The sequence below is a fragment of the Ovis canadensis genome, chromosome 7 (assembly GCF_042477335.2).
Source record: "Ovis canadensis isolate MfBH-ARS-UI-01 breed Bighorn chromosome 7, ARS-UI_OviCan_v2, whole genome shotgun sequence".
Classification (NCBI taxonomy): Eukaryota; Metazoa; Chordata; class Mammalia; order Artiodactyla; family Bovidae; genus Ovis; species Ovis canadensis.
Window position 1 is genome coordinate 37130927 of NC_091251.1, and position 14886 is coordinate 37145812.

The 14886-nt window shown below is 45.0% G+C and overlaps 1 protein-coding gene and 1 long non-coding RNA gene across 2 annotated transcripts; one reads left to right on the plus strand and one right to left on the minus strand.

Annotated features, from left to right (window-relative positions):
- Positions 1 to 445: 445 nt before the first annotated feature.
- LOC138443438 (purine nucleoside phosphorylase-like) lies at positions 446 to 7399 on the minus strand. Its single transcript, XM_069595819.1, has 6 exons — positions 6635 to 7399; positions 4577 to 4746; positions 2475 to 2578; positions 2096 to 2271; positions 1814 to 2004; positions 446 to 1082 (listed from the first exon to the last, which is right to left on the minus strand). Exons 1-6 carry the CDS (start codon positions 6688 to 6690, stop codon positions 865 to 867), a joined length of 915 nt encoding a protein of 304 aa, XP_069451920.1. The 5' UTR covers positions 6691 to 7399; the 3' UTR covers positions 446 to 864.
- LOC138443440 (uncharacterized) lies at positions 3777 to 8209 on the plus strand. The gene is made up of 2 exons (XR_011258146.1): positions 3777 to 3972; positions 5627 to 8209. It is a non-coding gene; the product is annotated as an uncharacterized lncRNA (long non-coding RNA).
- The last annotated feature ends 6677 nt before the right edge of the window (positions 8210 to 14886 follow it).

Below are 14886 nucleotides of genomic sequence, written 5' to 3' on the forward strand. Positions count from 1 at the left end.
CTGTGAGAATGGAGGGAAGGAGTGTATGGCTGCCGTGAATTATGGCAGATGTCTGGGTGAGGGAACTGAAGGAAATCAATAGGAAATACAACTAGGACTTAACAAAGAAGTGGCAACGATGGAACACAAGCTGAGATCAGTGAACTAATTCAGATACTCACGAGCAGACAGAAACTACCAGAAAGCAAAGGGGCAGAGGAAGACTGATCCGAGGGAAGTAGCCATCATGTGTCAGAAGTTAGCCTTTCCTTATCTTCTAGCACGTCCTCTCACTTTCACCTCTTTGCCTTTGCTTCATCCTACCCTGAATTCACATACCCCCTCATCTCAGTTCTTTGCTGTCTGAGAAGCAACAGAGTCAAACAAAATGTGGTCTCATGATTGCTTTCATGTCACTCTCGGTCCATATCCCAACCTTATCCCAAACTACATAAAAATGAAGAAATTTATTTCATCTTTCTCTTTATTCTCAAAATACAATAGCATAAAAATCCAACAGGAACAGGCTGTTCCCTGTGTGGTCTCCAGTGCTCTGAGGCAGAACTGAGCCCCTAGGAATGTGAGAGGACCATCTTAAGCCAGTAATAGTTACTGTCTGAGCTCGAGGGCCCCAAACCAAATCCCTGGATGTGTGCTGGGGCTTGGGCTCCAGTTCTTGCAGAGGAATAGGAGTGGAAATCATTTTGAGATGACAAACTGACCAGAAGAGCGCTCAGCAGCAGTAAGGTCTGGTGGGAGAAGCCGGGAAGGTGACCCTCCTTTCTGCTGCCAACTAAGGCAGAGGCACATGACTCCAGCAAGGGCTGAAGTAGGTAGCAGCTCCTCGGATCCCATAATGGAGAGGCCAACCCACGCCGGGGCTGGTTAACTGGAGTGCTGGGACAGTGGAATGCTAGCCATAAGAATGGAGACAAACTGCTCCAATCTCTGAGCAGCTTGCCTCCCAGCCTCTAGTACTTCCTCGTGATTGGCCTTCCCCTGGCTCTCATAATCCAAGATGACCTTGTTTGTGATGAGTGAGAAGCCACAGACTCGAAGTCCACAGTGTCTTGCGACTATAACTTCTGGTACCGTGCTCATGCCTGATGTGAAAAAAGAGGGAAATAAACTGTCAGAATCCCCAAATGACCCTTAGCCTCACCGCCATTCACCACCTTGTTGACAATTTGACACTAAGAAAACATCCAAAGAAGCAGCTAATTTAGTGTCAAGCTTAGGTTGTTCTGTATTATCTAAAAAGTTGGGCTTCAGGGGGCGTTACACATTTCTTATAGTATCACCACTGCAATGCTTTATTTCTATCTCTGTGTGTGACCATTTTTAAGCCAATTCTATTGTTGCAATTCTATTTTCCAGCCAGAGGTATACAAGGTGCCTATGATATTTATTAAATAATCAAAAACAGTTATCACACAATGGACAGTTCTCACATTAGCATTACACTGGTTAAAGTCCTTGGTGCTGGGTGGTGGGTTGAGGCTACAGTGCAAACCCCTCAATCACCTTTAAAGTCAGTTAATTCAATCTTCCCTTAAAGCAGACCCCTACTTCAGTGTATCATCTAACGCTACAATCTTTTACACTTTTCCAACCTATTTTACCAGGATCCTCTCTTCAAGCCTCCAAGTCAAGGGAATTCCTTGGCAATCCAGTGTTTAAGACTCTGTACTTCCAATGCAGGGACTGCAGATTCAATCCCTGATTAGGGAACTAAGATCCCACATGCCCTGCAGAGCAGCCAAAAAAAAAAAAAAAGACAAAACAAAAAAGTCCCCCCAAATTATGAAGCCACCAGCCAAGTTCCCCTTCTCACCAACAGCATCCGCCCCTAGCTTCTGCAGCAGGTGACACTCTGCCACAGTCTCATAATTGGGGCCCGCCACCATCACGTAGGTGCCTTCCTGTAACTCTCTCTGCTCCCCCATTTGTTTCCAGGTACTGTGAGCTTTCTGCCTCATATCCTGGTCGTAGGCATCAGACATGGCAGGGAAACGAACTCCAAACCTAGAGCACAGGTTGCATTATCTCAGATTAATGGAATACAGCAAGCTCTCCCAAGTTGACCCATCTAAACAAAAAGAAGCAGGAGAGATACCTTTCCTCATTGGGCCCTCTGAGAGGGTTCTCACCACTGAAACCAGGTAGGTTGATGTGATCACGGATCAGCATGATATCGCCAACCTCAAAGTTGGGGTTGAGCCCTCCAGCTGCATTGGTGACCACTAGGGTCTCCACACCCAGAAGCCGGAAAACCCTCACTGGGAATGTCACCTTAGAAGAGAAAAATAAACATCAGAGAGTTTTCTTTAAAATTTTACCAATACACCCAAGCAGAAAAACATGACATACATCATCAAAGAAGAGAAAGGAGGGGACCAAATATCTACCTTGCTTAAGCAGCTAGGTAGTAAAATAAGAGAGAGAGGTCTATGTCCCTTCTTCCAGACCCAGTCAGGCTTGTGCCTCTGTTTTACCTTCCAGAGCGGGTAGCCTTCATACATGTGGAACCTGCCCTGCATCATCACACAGGCTCTGCCATTCAAGATCCCAAACACCAGTCGACCAGCATGACCTGGCACTGTATGCAGAAAAGAGAAGGAAATGCATGGAATGAAGCTTTCATACAGCACATATCCCCTGAGCACCTACACTGGCCCGACTCACCCTGTTCAACATGTGAGGGTATAATTAACCAATAGAAAACATCATCCTCTCCACTCTCAGAAACTTTAAGTCTGGTGGAGGTGTGCTCAGCCGCTTCAGTCGTGTCCAGCTCTTTGTGACCCTATGAACTGTAGCCCGCCAGGCTCCTCTGTCCATGGGACTCTCTAGGCAAGAATAATACTGGAGTAGGTTGTCATTCTCTTCTCCAGGGGATCTTCCCAACTTAGGGACTGAACCAGGGTCTCCTGTACTGCAGGTGGATTCTTTACTACTGAACCACCAGGGAAGCCACGGGTGCGGGAGACAGAAAGTAATCATAAACTGAGATACAAGTACACTCTGAGATTAGGGCGATGGGGGCTAAGATGTTCAATGTGAATATACACCATTACTTCTTAAAGAAACTTTAAAAAGGCTATGAACAAGGAAACGGGCAGACACTGGACCCATACAAGTCGTTTCTGTGACTCACAAAATAGTCCTGTGGGAATACATGCCCTGTATGTGACAGGTAGGGGCATGGGACTGCAAAGATAACTCCTCACACGGACATAGTAAGAATTATTACTATTTCTTTCATCTACCATTTCTAAAGGGAATCCATGGTCTGGGAGAACAACCAAAACACAGAGGGAGAGTTCAGGGGGTACTTAGAGATTGAGGACCATATAAAAAAGTTACCTGTAATAGAACAGAGGTGATTCAGTTAGGAAAACCCAAGTAGAGTATAAAAAATAAATTGACAAAGTTTAAAAGGATTAACCACTTTTCACTGAGTGCAGTGCCCTTGTCACTGGGTAGAGTGGCAGATGGAGCCAAAGTCACTACTATCTCCCTTAGAAAACTTTGCACTCCCTTCTCTCTACTATTTCCTTCTCCAACCCCATTGCCACTCCCTGCTCTGGTCTCCTAGTCTTATTCCAAAGGGAATGAAAAATATCTGTTAAAAGTCTTAACTCTGCAGGGAAAAGAAGAAGGAAGGCACAATATGAAAAATTAATAATAAACCAACAGAAGTTAGTCCTGAGAAATTAATAATTAAATCAAATAAACTACCCTTGTCCTCGAATAAGTAAACTAGGCCTTTCTCACCTGACCCTCCTCTAAGCCTCACCCTTGGCATGAGAAACTCCCTCAATCAGGGATGGAACCCAGTCCCTGCAGTGAACTGGGGAGTGTTAGCCACTGGACTTCCGGGGAAGTCTGGCCTTGGAGCCTTCTGGCTGCTATTGAGATGCTCCATACACTCTCCTCAGATCCCTCAGAGCTCCACTGTGCATAGGGGGCCCTTCCCCACCCCCAACAAAGGTCAGTGTGAACCAAGTCTTGTGTTTTCATATATTACCTGGGTGTTTGTCTGCAAGAACACGGCAGTCAGTGTGTTCATTTGTTGGTATGTACCAGTGTGTGCCTTATTCTAGGACTGGAACTAGAGCTGGGGAGATTGAGAATGGTAGGAACACACAGGACAGGGTGAGGGTGGGCGTGTGGGGTGGGGTTGGGGGGCTGACTTTGTCCCGGGAGGTCACAGGCACTTCTTTCTCCATGTGGGATGCAGACTGAAAGAAATGAGTGAGGTGTCTGAGGATGTGGTGACCACAGTGTGTGGGGGGAAGGGATGTCTAGGGGAAGTGTTGTAAAGCTTTAAGGAACTGAGTCATCAGGCGTAGGAAATATGTCATCATACAGTACCAGTGACACACACACTTGCTCTGTCTGTTAAAACATTTCTACTGGAGGAATTTCTTTCTAAACTCATTCTGATTCTTGATGGTTTTTTTCCCTCTCTCACAACAGTTGTTGCTCAGCAAATGCTACAGAGGATACCCAGGATCAGGCATAGAAGCGTTGCCCTCCCATCACAACCCCACCAGGATCCCTCAGTCTCATCCCCTCTTCCCGTCGCCAGTACCTGTACTTTGGGGAAAGTTTGGTATTTCACTGTAGTCAAAGGTCTGGGCTTGAGTTAATCTGTTAATCAGACCTCCTAACCCAGAACCACAGATCACTGCCACTTGAGGTCGGTGTTTGGTGTGAGACAAAAGCCATTTTGCAGTGTCTTGATAATCTTCATATGTAAATCTAGGGGGAAGAAATGGAAAACCAAGGTGAGATTCACTCCCAACCCAAGGGTATCATAAAATAATAACCTTCAGTGTAGAAAGGCTGGCAGGGGTACCAAGACGACAGGGGATACAGAGGTTGGCCAAAGAGCTAGAACAAGCTACTGCACGAAGAAGCACATCCAGGCCAAGCTCTGCTTGTCAAGGGCTGGGGGAGAGCTGACCCTGTAAGTTTCTCAGCAGCAGTCTGTGAACACTATAGACTCTGGAGCCCACCTCTACAGACTGATCATTCTGGGGAGAGGCCCCAGAATCTATACTTCTTACCAAAGTGCCTCAGGTAATTGTCATCTGAAAACCAGGTTTCATAATTCTGGCCTGGAGGGAAGCAGAACTCTCTCTGGATTCTAGTCCCAATTTTGTCTTTTTAAGCAAGTTAACTTGTGCTTCAAATTCTTTCCTCTAGGGTAAAACAACGAAATGTGATTGGCCTCACCTATTGTATAAGCTCTGTTTGAAAATGAATTAAAAACTTGCTAACAAGCCCAAAGACCTTTGAGTCCATAAAATCATGGTACAGGTCCACAGAACTTGAACCTTTTTTTTTTTTTTTTTAAACAACTCTTCCCCCTGCCTATATTTTTCCTCCCTGCCTTCTCCCATCTTTCCTTCTCTTCATCAAGATCCAAGGTCCTTTGCCTTTCAGAGACCTAAAGACATAACCAGACATCCCCAACAATCAACTGAGAATTTTTCTCACAATTCTAGTCCAATTCTCTCATACCTATCTGGAAAAAACAAGGAGAAGGGAGGTGGGGAGACTGAGGTGTGACAGAGCTGAACACAACTAACCAACCAAACCTCCAGAGGAAACCTTTTTCTTTCTCTTTTTTTCAAAGGTACTGCCTTGGAAACCAGATGACTCTACCATACACTGGGCTACCCTCAGGCAAGCAGCTGGGCCAGGGACAGGGTGGGGGCAACAGAACTGGGGTCAAAGGAAGATGGAGATGAGAGAAGAGTGAGATAGTAAAGATGAATCAAATATCATCCCCAAAAGGTGCAAAGGAAAGGAAAATAATTGTGAAGCCCTGGACCATCAAGCACGTCGGAGCCACAGCTTACAGAACTTCCTCGTTAGCCATCAATATCCCAAGAACGCCCCGAATCCCTGGGCACCCTAAAGCCACTGTGATCCCTAATGCTGGGTAGGAATTTCAAAGACAAAAGCAGAAATACAGGTTTTCAAAGGCAAGGGCGCGAGAGAGTGCGGGGTGGGAGAGTAAGGCTGAAGGAGAGGTGGCAGGGAATGGGAAGGATCTGTTAGTTTCATGAGTAGGAATTTCGTTTTCTTGGAGAGGCCATCCGCAACTTAACTGGACCTCCAACTTGAAGAGAAGAGAAGAGAAGAGAGAGTACGAGGAGTGCTCTCTCCTGGAAGGACGAACACTAGATACAGGCACCAAAAGTACCTCGCGGCTTTCCCTACACACTCGAATCGGAATCTGTGAGGAGCACGTGGGTTCAGAAGACCTCTTCCCGGATACGTGGGTGGAGGAGCACGCTCTCTCTATACTCACTTCAGTAAGTGCGTGGCCCAGCGCACGCACGCACACACCGGCTCCTTTAAGGAGTAGTCCGCGGCTTACTGGCCTGTCCCCTTCCTGCTCTGGCGGCGCCACCCTGCTCGATTCCCGCGCGCGCCCCTGCCGGGGCCGTTCGCACCACCGCCCTGCTGCCTTGCCCCTGATACCGGGCTCCAAGCCAGGCATATCTGCATCTCCGGGGCACTCGTTCCCTCTCTTGGCCCTCTCGAGCCCCAGAGTGCTGTGTTTTCAGGGCTCGAAGACAGCCATTTCCTCTCCCCAGGGGCCTCCTGGATCCCCTGGGCCTGGTCCCCGCCTTACCCATTCTCCATGGTCCCGAAGACGCCGTCTCGATGAGTTTGCCCTTCTCCGTTCATATCGGCTCCGCTGAGCTCAGCCGGCTTCAGTCACCGAGTGTTATCCACACAGTTAGCACACTGTTTGCACCGCGCTGGCTCATTATATCCCCAGCGCCAGAGTCCCCAGCCAATGGCAAGCGAGTACGCAACCGGCCTTGTCTCCATGGTGACCCACCCCGACTCAATAGCCCCGGGCAAGGCTGTAAATCTAATCTGAGTTCTTTCCACCCCCAGTATCTTTCTCGAGCTGCACTTTACCTTAGGAGGAGGGGGTAGGGGAGACGGGGCGGAGGGAGATGGGAGCATCCAGTGTTGTGTCCCTGCGCCCAGTCCTTACAGCACGTGGGGTTTCCAGCTGGGAAGCCTGAGCGGGAAGAGGGTTAGAAGTCCGGGAGGACAGAATTCTGGAAATAAAAGCAAAAATAAACAAATGGGATCTAATTAAAATTAAAAGCTTCTGCACAACAAAGGAAAATATAAGCAAGGTGAAAAGACAGCCTTCTGAATGGGAGAAAATAATAGCAAATGAAGCAACTGACAAACAACTAATCTCAAAAATATACAAGCAACTTATGCAGCTCAATTCCAGAAAAATAAACGACCCAACAAAAAATGAGCCAAAGAACTAAATAGACATTTCTCCAAAGAAGACATACGGATGGCTAACAAACACATGAAAAGATGCTCAACATCACTCATTATTAGAGAAATGCAAATCAAAACCACAATGAGGTACCACCTCACACCAGTCAGAATGGCTGCGATCCAAAAATATGCAAGCAATAAATGCTGGAGAGGGTGTGGAGAAAAGGGAACCCTCCTACACTGTTGGTGGGAATGCAAACTAGTACAGCCACTATGGAGAACAGTGTGGAGATTCCTTAAAAAATTGCAAATAGAACTACCTTATGACCCAGCAATCCCACTTCTGGGCATACACACCGAGGAAACCAGAATGGAAAGAGACACATGTACCCCAATGTTCATCGCAGCACTGTTTATAATAGCCAGGACATGGAAACAACCTAGATGTCCATCAGCAGATGAATGGATAAGAAAGCTGTGGTACATATACACAATGGAGTATTACTCAGCTGTTAAAAAGAATTCATTTGAATCAGTTCTGATGAGATGGGTGAAACTGGAGCCGATTATACAAAGTGAAGTAAGCCAGAAAGAAAAACACCAATACAGTATACTAACACATATATATGGAATTTAGAAAGATGGCAATGACGACCCTGTATGCAAGACAGGAAAAAAGACACAGATGTGTATACGGACTTTTGGACTCAGAGGGAGAGGGAGAGGGTGGGATGATTTGGGAGAATGGCATTCTAACATGTATACTATCATGTAAGAATCGAATCGCCAGTCTATGTCTGACACAGGATACAGCATGCTTGGGGCTGGTGCATGGGGATGACCCAGAGAGATGTTATGGGGAGGGAGGTGGGAGGGGGTTTCATGTTTGGGAACGCATGTAAGAATTAGATTTTAAAATTAAAAAAATTAAAAAAAAAAAAGAAGTCCCGGAGGAGAGCCTCTAACCACCTGTCTGCAACCCCATTCCTGACTGTGTCTACAGCAAATCAGGAGAGATTTGAAAAGAGAAAAATTTAAACTGCAGATCCTGCAAACTCGGAATAAAATTAAGTAGCCTCTCTCTGAGTTCCTTCCTGAACAAAGGAAAAAGGGTCCATTCTATTTCCCTGGTGACTCAGATGGTAAAGAATCCGCCTGCAGTGTGAGACCTGGGTGCTGCTCCCTGAGTGGGAAGAGCCCCTGGAGAAGGGAACAGCTACCCACTCCAGTATTCTGGTCTGGAGAATTCTGTGGACTGTATAGTCCATGCACTGGAGAAGAGAATGGCAAACCACTTCCGTAGTCTTCGCTTGGGAACCCTGTGAACATGTGACACTGAAAGGTGAACTCCCCAGCTAGGGTATTCCTCAGGCCTGCTTGACTTCACAGGCCACCATATCTGGCTCTCGTGAGTGACCACACCGACATGGTTATCTGATAGGTCACAAAGAGTAGAACAAGACTGAGCAAATTTCACTTTGGATAGGCTAACCTGGAGGTTATAGGATTTGGAAAAACATATAGCCCTACCAGAGAGACTCTAGGCTGCTTCAGGCCAAATTACAAGGAGGGAGCACAGCCCCACCCATCAGCAGAAAATTGGATTCAAGATTTATTGAGCATGGCCCTGCCCTTCAGAGCAAGGCTCAGTTTTCCCCACAGCCAGTCCCTCCCATCAGGAAGCCTGCACAGGTCTTTTATCCTCATCCATCAAGAGGGCAGTCAGAATGGAAACCATAACCACAGAAAACTAACGAAAATGATCACATGGATCACAGCCTCCTGTAACTCAGTGAAACTATAAGCCAGGCAGTGTAGGGCCACCCAAGACAGATGAGTCATGGTAGAACGTTTTGACAAAATGTGGTCCATTGGAGAAGGGAATGGCAAACCACTTCAGCATTCTTGCCTTGCAAACCCCATGAATAGTATGAAAAGACAAAAAGATAAGACACTGAAAGATGAAGCCCCCAGATTGGTAGGTGTACAACAGGCTGCTGGAGAAGAGAGGAGAAATAGCTCCAGAAAGAATGAAGAGGCTGAGCCAAAGCAGAACCTGGAATGTAAGGTTCATGAATCAAGGTAAATTGGAAGTGGTCAAATAGGGGATGGCAAGAATGAGCATTAATCTTTTAGGAATCAGTGAACTGAAATGAATGGGAATGGATGAATTTAATTCGGAAGACCAACTACTGTGGGCAAGACTGTCTTAGAAGAAATGAAGTAGCCCTCATAGTCAACAAGAGTCTGGAATGCAATACTTGGGTGCAATCTCAAACATGACCAGAAGGGGCTCAGTTCGTTTCCAAGGCAAACCATTCAATATCACAGTAATCCAAATCTATGTCCTGGCCACTAATGCTAAAGAAGCTGCTGTTGACTGGTTCTATGAAGACCTACAAGACCTTTCAGAACTAACACCAAAATAAGATGTCTTTTTCATCATAGGTAGGTAAGATGGTAGGTGGGCAGACACACTGAAACCATACTCACAGAAAACTAGTCAATCTAATCACACTAGGACCACAGCCTTGTCTAACTCAATGAAACCAAGCCATGGCCACGGGGCAACCCAAGACGGGTGGGTCATGGTGGAGAGGTCTGACCGAATGTGGTCCACTGGAGAAGGGAATGGCAAACCACTTCAGTATTCTTGCCTTGAGAACTCCACAAACAGTATGAAAAGGCATTATGATAGGATACTGAAACAGGAACTCCCCAGGTCAGTAGGTGCCAAATATGCTACTGGAGATCAGTGGAGAAATAACTCAAGAAAGAATGAAGGGATGGAGCCAAAGCAAAAACAATACCCAGCGGTGGATGTGACTAGTGATAGAAGCAAGGTCCGATGCTGTAAAGAGCAATATTGCATAGGAACCTGGAATGTCAGGCCCATGAATCAAGGCAAATTAGAAGTGGTCAAACAAGAGATGGCAAGGGTGAACATTGACATTCTAAGAATCAGCGAACTAAAATGGACTGGAATGAATGAATTTAACTCAGATGACTATTATATCTACTACCGCGGGCAGGAATCCCTCAGAAGGAATGGAGTAGCCATCATGATCAACAAAAGAGTCTGAAATGCAGTACATGGATGCAACTCAAAAACGACAGAATGATCTCTGTTCGTCTCCAAGGCAAACCAATCAACAATATCACAGTTATCCAAGTCTATGCTCCAACCAGTAATGCTGAAGAAGCTGAAGTTGAACGGTTTTATGAAGACCTACAAGACCTTTTAGAACTAACACCCCAAAAATGATGTCCTTTTCATTATAGGGGACTGGAATGCAAAAGTAGGAGGTCAAGAAACACCTGGAGTAACAGGCAAATTTGGCCTTGGAATGTGGAATGAAGCAGGGCAAAGACTAATAGCATTTTGCCAAGAAAATGTACTGGTCATAGCAAACACCCTCTTCCAACAACACCAGAGAAGACTCTACACATGGACATCACCAGATGGTCAACACCGAAATCAGATTGATTATATTCTTTGCAGCCAAAGATGGAGAAGCTCTATACAGTCAACAAAAACAAGACCAGGAGCTGACTGTGGCTCAGATCATGAACTCCTTATTACCAAATTCAGACTCAAATTGAAGAAAGTAGGGAAAACCACTAGACCATTCAGGTATGACCTAAATCAAATCCCTTATGATTATACAGTGGAAATGAGAAATAGATTTAAGGGCCTAGATCTGATAGATAGAGTGCCTGATGAATTATGGAACGAGGTTCGTGACATTGTACAGGAGACAGGGATCAAGACCATCCCCATGGAAAAGAAATGCAAAAAAGCAAAATGGCTGTCTGAGGAGGCCTTACAAATAGCTGTTAAGAGAAGAGAGGTGAAAAGCAAAGGAGAAAAGGAAAGATATAAGCATCTGAATGCAGAGTTCCAAAGAATAGCAAGAAGAGATAAGATAGCCTTCTTCAGCAATCAATGCAAAGAAATAGAGGAAAACAACAGAATGGGAAAGACTAGAGATCTCTTCAAGAAAATTAGAGATACCAAGGGAACATTTCATGCAAAGATGGGCTCGATAAAAGACAGAAATGGTCTGGACCTAACAGAAGCAGAAGATATTAAGAAGAGGTGGCAAGAATACACAGAAGAACTGTACAAAAAAGATCTTTACTACCCAGATAATGATGATGATGTGATCACTAATCTAGAGCCAGACATCCTGGAATGTGAAGTCAAGTGGGCCTTAGAAAGCATCACTACGAACAAAGCTAGTGGAGGTGATGGAATTCCAGTTGAGCTGTTTCAAATCCTGAAAGATGATGCTGTGAAAGTGCTGCACTCAATATGCCAGCAAATTTGGAAAACTCAGCAGTGGCCACAGGACTGGAAAAGGTCAGTTTCCATTCCAATTCCAAAGAAAGGCAATGCCAAAGAATGCTCAGACTACCGCACAATTGCACTCATCTCACACGCTAGCAAAGTAATGCTCAAAATTCTTCAAGACAGGCTTCAGTGATACGTGAACCATGAATTTCCAGATGTTCAAGCTGGTTTTAGAAAAGGCAGAGGAATCAGAGATCAAATTGCCAACATCCGCTGGATCATGGAAAAAGCAAGAGAGTTCCAGAAAAACATCTATTTCTGCTTTATTGACTATGCCAAAGCCTTTGAATGTGTGGATCACAATAGACTGTGGAAAATTCTGAAAGAGATGGGAATACCAGACCACCTGACCTGCTTCTTGAGAAATCTGTTAGTAGGTCAGGAAGCAGCAGTCAGAACTGGACATGGAACAACAGATTGGTTCCAAATAGGAAAAGGGGTACGTCAAGGCTGTATACTGTCACCCTGCTTATTTAACTTATATGCAGAGTACATCATGAGAAACGCTGGGCTGGAAGAAACACAAGCTGGAATCGAGATTGTCGGGAGAAATATCAATCACCTCAGATATGCAGATGACACCACCCTTATGGCAGAAAGTGAAGAGGAACTAAACAGCCTCTTGATGAAAGTGAAAGAGGAGAGTGAAAAAGTTGTCCTAAAGCTCAACATTCAGAAAACAAAGATCATGATATCCAGTCCCATCACTTCATGGGAAATAGATGGGGAAACAGTGGAAACAGCGTCAGACTTTATTTTTGGGGACTCCAAAATCACTGCAGATGGTAATTGCAGCCATGAAATTAAAAGACGCTTACTCCTTGGAAGAAAAGTTATGACGAACCTAGATAGCATATTGAAAAGGAGAGATGTTGCTTTGCCGACTAAGGTCGGTCTTGTCAAGGCTATGGTTTATCCTGTGTTCATGTATGGATGTGAGAGTTGGACTGTGAAGAAGGCTGAGTGCCGAAGAATTGATGCTTTTGAACTGTGGTGTTGGGGAAGACTCTTGAGAGTCCCTTGGACTGCAAGGAGATCCAACCAATCCATTCTGAAGGAGACCAGCCATGGCATTTCTTTGGAAGGAATGATGCTAAAGCTGAAGCTCCAGTACTTTGGCCACCCAATGCTAAGAGTTGACTCATTGGAAAAGACTGATGCTGGGAGGGATTGGGGGCAGGAGGAGAAGGGGACGACAGAGGATGAGATGGCTGGATGGCATCACTGACTCGATGGACATGAATCTGAGTGAACTCCAGGAGTTGGTGATGGCCAGGGAGGCCTGGCCTGCTGCGATTCATGGGGTCGCAAAGAGTCGGACACGACTGAGCGACTGAACTGAACTTCATCAAAGGGGATTAGAATGCACAAGTAGGAAGTCAAAAGATACCTGGAGTAATGGGCAAGTTTGGCTTTGGAGTACAAAATGAAGCAGGACAAAGGCTAACAGAGTTTTGACCAGAGAACGCACTGACCATAGCATACACTCTTCCTACAGCACAAGAAAGGCTCTACACGTGGACATCACCAGAGGGTCAATATAAAAATCTGATTTTTTTTGCAGCTCAAGATGGAGAAGCTCTAAACAGTCAGCAAAACAAGACCTGGAGCTGACTGTGGCTCAGATCATGAGCTCCCTGTTGGAAAATCCAGGCTTAAATTGAAGAAAGTAGGGGAAATCATTAGGCCATTCAGGTCTCACCTAGATCAAATCCCTTACGATTATACAGTGGAAGTGACAAACAGATTCAAGGGATTAGATCTGATAGAAAGAGTACCTGAAGAACTATGGACAGAGGTTTGTAACATTGTACAGGAGGCAGTGATCAAAACCATACCCAACAAGGAAATACAACAGGCAAAATGGTTGTCTGAGGAGGCCTTACAGATAGCTGAGAAGCGAAGAGAAGCGAAAGGCAAAGGAGAAAAGGAAAGATGTGCTGATCTGAATGCAGAGTTCCAAAGAATATCAAGGAGAGATAAGAAAGCCTTCTTAAGTGAATGATGCAAAGAAAGAGAGGAAAACAATAGAATGGGAAAGGCTAGAGGTCTCTTCTATGTACATCAAGGCTGTATATTTTCATGCTGCTTATTTAACTTCTATGCAGAGCACATAGAAAATAGAAAATTAGAGATAACAGGGGAATATTTCATGCAAAGATGGGCACAACAAACGACAGAAACGGTATGGACCTAAAAGAAGAAGATAAGAGATGGTAAGAATACACAGAAGAGCTATACAAAAAAGATCTTAATGACCCAGATAAACATGACGCTGTGGTCACTCACCTAGAGCCAGATATGGTGGACTGCAAAGTCAAGTGGGCCTTAGGAAGCATCACTATTAACAAAGTTAGTAAAGGTGATGGAATTCTAGCTGAGCTATTTCAAATCCTAAAAGATGATGCTGTGAAAGTGCTGCGCTCAATATGCCAGCAAAATTGGGAAACTCAGCAGTGGCCATAAGACTGGAAAAGCTCAGTTTTCATTCTAATCCCAAAGAAGGGCAATGCCAAAGAATGTTCAAATTACCCCACAATTGCACTCATTTCACATGCTGGCAAGGTAATTCTCAAAATCCTTCAAGTCAAACTTCAACAATATGTGAACTGAGAACTTTCAGATGCACAAACTGGATTTAGTAAAGGCAAAGGAATCAGAGATCAAATTGCCAACATCCACTGGATTGTAGAAAAAGCAAGAGAATTCCAGAAAAACATGTACTTCTGCTTCATTGACTACACCAAAGCCTTTGACTGTGTGGATCACAGCAAACTGAGGAATATTCTTGAAGAGAGGGGAATGCCAGACCACCTTACCAGAAACCTGTATGCGGATGAAAAAGCAACAGTTAGAACCAGACATGGAACAACAGACTGGTTCAAACTTGGGAAAGGTGTACATCAAGGCTATATATTTTCACCCTGCTTATTTAACTTCTATGCAGAGTACGTCATATGAAATACTGGGCTGGATGAAATGCAAGCTGGAATCAAGATTGCCTGAAGAAATAGCAATAACTTCAGATATGCAGATGTCCCATCACTTGCACATCATTGGATGGGGAACCAATGGAAACAGTGACAGACTATTTTCTTGGGCTCCAAAACCCCTGCAGCCAGTGAGTGCAGCCATGAAATTAAAAGATGCCTGCACTTTCAAAGAAAAGCTATGACAAAGTAGACAGCATATTAAAAAGCAGAGACATCACTTTGCTGACAAAAGGTCTAGCCAAAGTTAGTCAAAGGTCCGTATAGTCAAAGACTACTTGTTTT

What these genes read in the sequence shown, in the direction of transcription:
- LOC138443438 (XM_069595819.1), bottom strand. Translation starts at nt 6,690, where the DNA reads ATGAACGGAGAAGGGCAAACTCATCGAGACGGCGTCTTCGGGACCATG. An exon ending in AAGGCTACCCGCTCTGGAAG is followed by an intron (nt 2,272 to 2,474) that starts GTAAAACAGAGG and finishes TTCTCTTCTAAG; the next exon opens with GTGACATTCCCAGTGAGGGT. An exon ending in AGAGGGCCCAATGAGGAAAG is followed by an intron (nt 2,005 to 2,095) that starts GTATCTCTCCTG and finishes CCTGTGCTCTAG; the next exon opens with GTTTGGAGTTCGTTTCCCTG.